This window comes from Myotis brandtii, unplaced genomic scaffold (assembly GCF_000412655.1).
Source record: "Myotis brandtii unplaced genomic scaffold, ASM41265v1 scaffold2814, whole genome shotgun sequence".
Classification (NCBI taxonomy): domain Eukaryota; kingdom Metazoa; phylum Chordata; class Mammalia; order Chiroptera; family Vespertilionidae; genus Myotis; species Myotis brandtii.
Window position 1 is genome coordinate 40,962 of NW_005360738.1, and position 5,605 is coordinate 46,566.

General features: G+C 58.9%; 1 protein-coding gene and 2 non-coding genes across 3 annotated transcripts in view; 2 read left to right on the forward strand and 1 right to left on the reverse strand.

Annotated features, from left to right (window-relative positions):
- Positions 1-573: 573 nt before the first annotated feature.
- Positions 574-646, forward strand: TRNAV-AAC. Its single transcript has one exon. It is a non-coding gene; the product is annotated as a tRNA-Val (tRNA).
- Positions 647-1,411: 765 nt separating this feature from the next.
- TRNAI-AAU lies at positions 1,412-1,485 on the reverse strand. The gene has a single exon. It is a non-coding gene; the product is annotated as a tRNA-Ile (tRNA).
- A 265-nt stretch (positions 1,486-1,750) lies between these two features.
- Positions 1,751-5,605, forward strand: part of PRSS16 (protease, serine, 16 (thymus)) — a 6,343-nt gene continuing 2,488 nt past the window's right edge. The window contains exons 1-7 of the mRNA XM_014541908.1: positions 1,751-1,985; positions 2,061-2,221; positions 3,112-3,211; positions 3,306-3,435; positions 4,506-4,629; positions 4,867-4,944; positions 5,032-5,212. Coding sequence (XP_014397394.1) covers positions 1,877-1,985; positions 2,061-2,221; positions 3,112-3,211; positions 3,306-3,435; positions 4,506-4,629; positions 4,867-4,944; positions 5,032-5,212 — 883 coding nt within the window. The 5' untranslated portion in view covers positions 1,751-1,876. The remainder of the gene's footprint in view (positions 1,986-2,060; positions 2,222-3,111; positions 3,212-3,305; positions 3,436-4,505; positions 4,630-4,866; positions 4,945-5,031; positions 5,213-5,605) is intronic.

The following is a 5,605-nucleotide window of genomic DNA, read 5'->3' on the forward strand; positions in this document are numbered from 1 at the left end:
TCAGCCTCAGACGCTAGTGGGAGGCAGGTGGCCTGGGGCCCTGGAGATGGGGTGTCTCACCAAGAAGAGTCGGGTGAGCCAAGAGGTCACCTTCCTGCTGTGGGACGTTGCGGGACATAAGACACGAGCGCACACGTCCCAGGTCGGTGACCTGAGACAGAGAACAGAACAGAAGTGTGACGTCGGATGGACCGACTCGCGGCCCCTCCCCACCCCTCGCGGGCACACTGGGCCCCGGCCACCCCCTCCCCAGGTCCTTGCCGTGCCCTCTGGGCTCGGCCAGCTTCTACAGGATAATCGCAGTCACCGAGAGATGGGGGACGGGAGTGAGCGCAGACTTGCCAAGATGATTCTTGAAATTTCCCAGGCGCCGGAGTTCCCCAGTCCGGGGCGCGGACCGCCACCGAGAGCTCAGCTCCGACGCTGTGGAGGCCAAGGGTCTGGGTGTGGAAGGAAATCAGTGTCTGGACAACAAAAAACAAGACAAAACAAAAGAAAAAAACTTCATGGAAAGGATAAAGTCAAGGTTAATTTTTACTTATTTGGAAATGCAAAGAAGGCTATGGCAAGCCCGTTTCCGTAGTGTAGTGGTTATCACGTTCGCCTAACACGCGAAAGGTCCCCGGTTCGAAACCGGGCGGAAACAACTCGCTCACCTTTTCTGAGTTTTACAGTAAAGACGCTCTACATGGCAAGTTTTAAAATAGAGCTCACCACGCATAACTAACTATCTCTGAATTGATGCACAAAGTTCAAAATAGAAATCATGTTTTATTACCCAGTTATGAACTCCATACATTGCAGGGCCTTTCTCCAACTCTGCCGTGACCCACCCTCAGCCTGTCCTTAACTCCATCTCTGCTGTTCCTTCCGTCATTGAACTGAAAGGCAAAGGGGTCTAAGAGATAAAACTGGTATTTTTAATATACATGACTTGGATATGGAAGGAAGGAAGGAAGGAAGGAAGGAAGGAAGGGGAAGAAGAAAGGAAGAAAAGGAAAAAAGGGAAAGAAAATATGTATGTGTCTGATTGTGATGGTTTTAACCATAAAAAGTACCGCTGCCGACAGAGCTGAAGAGGAGCAGGTGAGGAGACAGCAGGTAGATGAAGCATAAGCGACTCGCGGAGACTCGTGGCGCTCAGAGTCCGGGGCCGCCCCTGCCCGTGTGCCCGCATCCTCTTTACTAAAATGTCTATGGAAGGCTTTATGCCACTTTTTCCTCAAGTCGGGTTTTCTCTTTTTTTTCGTTTTTCCTTCCTTTGAAGAGCGGGACAAAGAACGTTGGTGTCACTGCTGAAGATTAAGAAAATGAAGCCAACATTTAATCCCAGTCTTACATCGGGGAGGCTATTTCCCACGTGTGAGGTGCTGCAGCCAAATTACGTTGAGGGAGAGAAAAACAACCCTCCTGGCCCGTACGGGGATCGAACCCGCGACCTTGGCGTTATTAGCACCACGCTCTAACCAACTGAGCTAACCGGCCAGCTGCGCGGAGAGTCGCTTTTGCTTAAGAAAATAAAAAGTTTGCTGACATTCTTGCGTGCTTAGAACTGAAGGATGTCTCTTTCCTCTTTCCAAAGCAGACTTTCTTTAGCTCGTTTTAACGACGACTGAAGGGCAAGAGGGGAAACGGAAGCTCAGCGAGGAGGCACTGAGGGCCAGGGCCCGGGAGACCAGGGGACGAGAGGGGAGAGAGCCAGGAACAGAGGGAAGGAAGGCGCTGGAATCCAGGTGCGGCTTCGCCAGCTCTGGACGCAGACTCTGGCGTCCCTGCCCCGCGTGGGTGGATCCTACGGACGCTTGACCAGGAGAGGCGTCTGCAAAGAAACCCGAGCTCCTGGGCTATAAACCTCCAGGCCAGCCCGGGGGACAGGATGGAGAGGCCTGGCGCCTCCCGCCGAGGACTGGGCAGCATGGCGCTGGGCCCTGCGCTCTGGCTGGGCCCTCTGCTCCTGGCTTCCCTCGGGGGGTCCTCGGCTCCAGGTAGGAGGAGCCCGGGGTTCAGGCAGGGGCTCCGAAGGGGGCTCGGCTGAACGCTGTCCCCTCTGGGCCCCGCAGCCTCGCTCCTCAGGCGCCTCGGCGAGCACCTGCGGCGTTTTCAGGAGAGCTCTGTCCTGGGCCTGAGCCCGGACCCGGGGGTGGCGGCCCGCCCCAGAGAGGGGTGGCTGGAGCAGCCCCTGGACCCCTTCAATGCGTCTGACAGGAGGACCTTCCTTCAGGTGAGGTCGGGGCGGGGAGCCCACTGTCTACCGGCCCTCTCCTTCCCCCTCTCCTCCGTCCCTCAGCCTCTGCGTCCTCGCTCTCTCCCTCAGCCCCCCCCCATGTCCTTCAGAATGAACCCTAAAACCACCACCAGTCTGGATGTGTGCAGACTTGGACTGACTTTGGAACCAGCCCTGGCTCACACCCTGACGATATCTCCTGACTGAACACCCTCCCCCTTTTCCACACCTGCTCTGTACAGTCTCCCAGGTCCTCTCACCTCGGGGCTCTGCCCCGATCCACCCGCATGTGTTACTTATTCTACAATGATCAACACAGCAGGTGCCTCCCATGTGCTCGCCACTACACTTGACCCTGGGATATGAGAGAGAAAAAGTTGACCAAAATATCTGCTCTTGTAGGTCTTACACTCTAGGTGAGAGGACAACGGGAGGGAAATGAACCCATAAACAAGCCTGGTTCAGACACTACGAAGTGTAGGAAGAACGACCCCCTAGGGCAGCAGTTCTCAACCTGTGGGTCGCGACCCCTTTGGGGGTCGAACGACCCTTTCACAGGGGTCGCCTAAGACCATCGGAAAACACATATATAATTACATATTGTTTTGTGATTAATCACTATGCTTTAATTATGTTCAATTTGTAACAATGAAAATACATCCTGCATATCAGATATTTACATGACGATTCATAACAGTAGCAAAATTACAGTGATGAAGTAGCAACGCAAATAATTTTACGGTTGGGGGTCACCACAACATGAGGAACTGTATTAAAGGGTCGCGGCTTTAGGAAGGTTGAGAACCACTGAAAGACCGGGAGGAACAGGGAATAGAGAAGAGAGGTCAGACGCTCACAATCCCGTTTCTTCCTCATCCCACCCTCAGCGGTACTGGATAAGCGACCAGCACTGGGCCAGCCGGGATGGACCCGTATTCCTGAATCTGGGGGGCGAGGGCAGCCTCGGGCCGGGCTCAGTGATGAGAGGTGAGAAGCAAGGGCGGGAGAGACGTAGCTGGGAGCCGGGGGAGGGCTGCGAGGGCTTCACCCACCTCACACGCCCCTTCCACCCTCTTCACAGGGCACCCTGCAGCCCTGGCCCCAGCCTTGGGGGCCCTGGTGATAGGCCTGGAACACAGGTTTTATGGCCTGAGCATACCTGCTGGGGGCCTGAACATGGCCCAGCTCCGCTTCTTGTCCAGCCGCCATGCGTACGTTGGGATGGGGAAAGGGTTTGGGGTCACGGGACTAGAGATGCTCCCCTGCCGGAAGTTGACCTTGAGTCTTTGGTTCATGGCTGTTGCTGTTTTTCTGCCTTTCAGTGTCTTATTCCCTTTCCATCCCTGGGTCTCTGTCCCGCTCCATCTCTTTCTTTCTCATACCTTGTCTTCTCTCATCCCGTCTCACTGTGATGACTGGTCCACACGACCTGGCCTCCTCTCTGAAGGTCAGAGTCTCCTCACTGGCCTTCAGTCCATGCTCCCGATGAAGCCAGAGTGATTGGTAGGGCGCAATCCCAACCACCACTCTCGCTGCCTCAGAGCCCTCACCTCTGTCATCTCATCACAGTAAAGTCCCGTCTTCACAGTGGCCCTGAGGTTTGACTGGCTCTGGCCCTGTCCCTCTCTGACCTCCACTTCCTCACACTCATAGGGCTTCACTGCACAGGCATCCTTGCTGCTCCCCACACATCCAGGCTCAGCTGTCTTGAGCCTCTGAGCCCTCCCCCTGGGCTCCCCCCGCCCCAGATGTTGCATATGCCCCCTCCCCTCCTTTGGGGCACCCTACTCCGCCTGCAACCCCTGCTGTGACCCCTCACCTGCTCTGTTCTCCACACACGTGTCTGGAATCCTCTCCTTTCTCTGTCTTACCCTTGTCTCTGTCTGTCTGTGTCCCTCTGCGTTACTCCCTATCTTCCAATCTTTTCACAAACTTACCCGGTTTCTCGCTGCAGTGGGGTGGCCCTGACTGCAAACTGGTTCAGGAAGGTTCGGGCGGGAAGAAAGCACTTAGAACAGACAAGAGGAGGTCAGACCGCCCCAGCATCGCTTCTGTCCCCCCTGCCCCGTGCCCTCACTCTCCCGCTACTTGGAAGCAGGAGGGCGGAGGCTCCCCAGGGGGCCTCCCCGGGGGGCCACTTCCGGACGTGGATGTGCGGGTGACGCCTTCGGAAACACTTCCTGAGGAAGGAGCCCTGGCTCCTGGCCAGACACCCTGCCCCGTCCAGATAGAGGGGTGCCCCAGGGATTGCAGAGGTGACCGACGCCTCCCTTCGCCCCAGGCTGGCCGACGTGGTCTCCGCGCGCCTCGCGCTCTCCCGCCTCCACAACGTCTCCTCTTCCAGCCGCTGGGTCTGCTTCGGAGGCTCCTATGCCGGCTCCCTGGCCGCCTGGGCGCGGCTGAAGGTCCCGGGACCCCTCTGGGCGGACACGGGGGGTGGGGTGGACTCGGGGTCCCCATCTCAGGGGAAAGGAACACCCTCTCCCACACCCTCTCCCCCCAGAAGGGCTCTCCACAGCCGTCTCCACAGGGCCCGGTGCACAGGGAGAGGGGCTCGCCTAGGGCCACGCGAGGCGAGCGTGCACAGGGCGGAAGATCGGGGGTCCCAGCCCTCGCCCGCCTGACAACCCCCTCCCCCCCAGTTCCCGCATCTCCTCTTCGCCGCGGTCGCCTCCTCGGCCCCGGTGCGGGCCGTGCTGGATTTCTCCGCCTACAACGAGGTGAGGACGCGGGCGGGGCCGGGGGGAGCAGGGTCTCAGCGTCGGGGTCCCTGATGCGCCTCTTCTCCTCTGGCGGTCGGACCACAGGTGGTGTCCAGGAGCCTCACGAACACGGCGATCGGCGGGTCCCCGGAAGTAGGAGTGGGCCCGTCCCTGGGGGCTGGAGAGGGGAGGCGGCCTTCAAATTGGGGCCAGGGGGGAAAGTGCAGCCAGCTCGGCGCCGGGGTCTGGGGAGGTGGGACCCCCAGAGATGCTCGGACCCTAGGAGGCTGGCGCGGAGGAGGGGCCAGGACGTCCGAGGGAAGAGCTTCAACGGGGGCGGGGCTGGTGTGGGCGGGGCCCTAGAAGAGTGGACCTATCAGGAGGTGAAGCTCAGTGTGGGGCGGGGCCTGAAGAGAGTGGACCTATCAGGAGGTGAGGCTCAGTGTGGGGCGGGGCCTGAAGAGAGTGGACCCTATCAGGAGGTGAGGCTCAGTGTGGGGCGGGGCCTGAAGAGAGTGGACCCTATCGGGAGGTGAGGCTCAGTGTGGGGCGTTCGGGAGCTCTGGAGGATGCTGGTCCTGGAAGAGACAGGCCGAGCCCAGACCCTGCTCTCCGTCGACAAAACCTTTCTTCCCCGCAGTGCCGGGCGGCGGTGTCCACGGCCTTCGCGGAGGTGGAG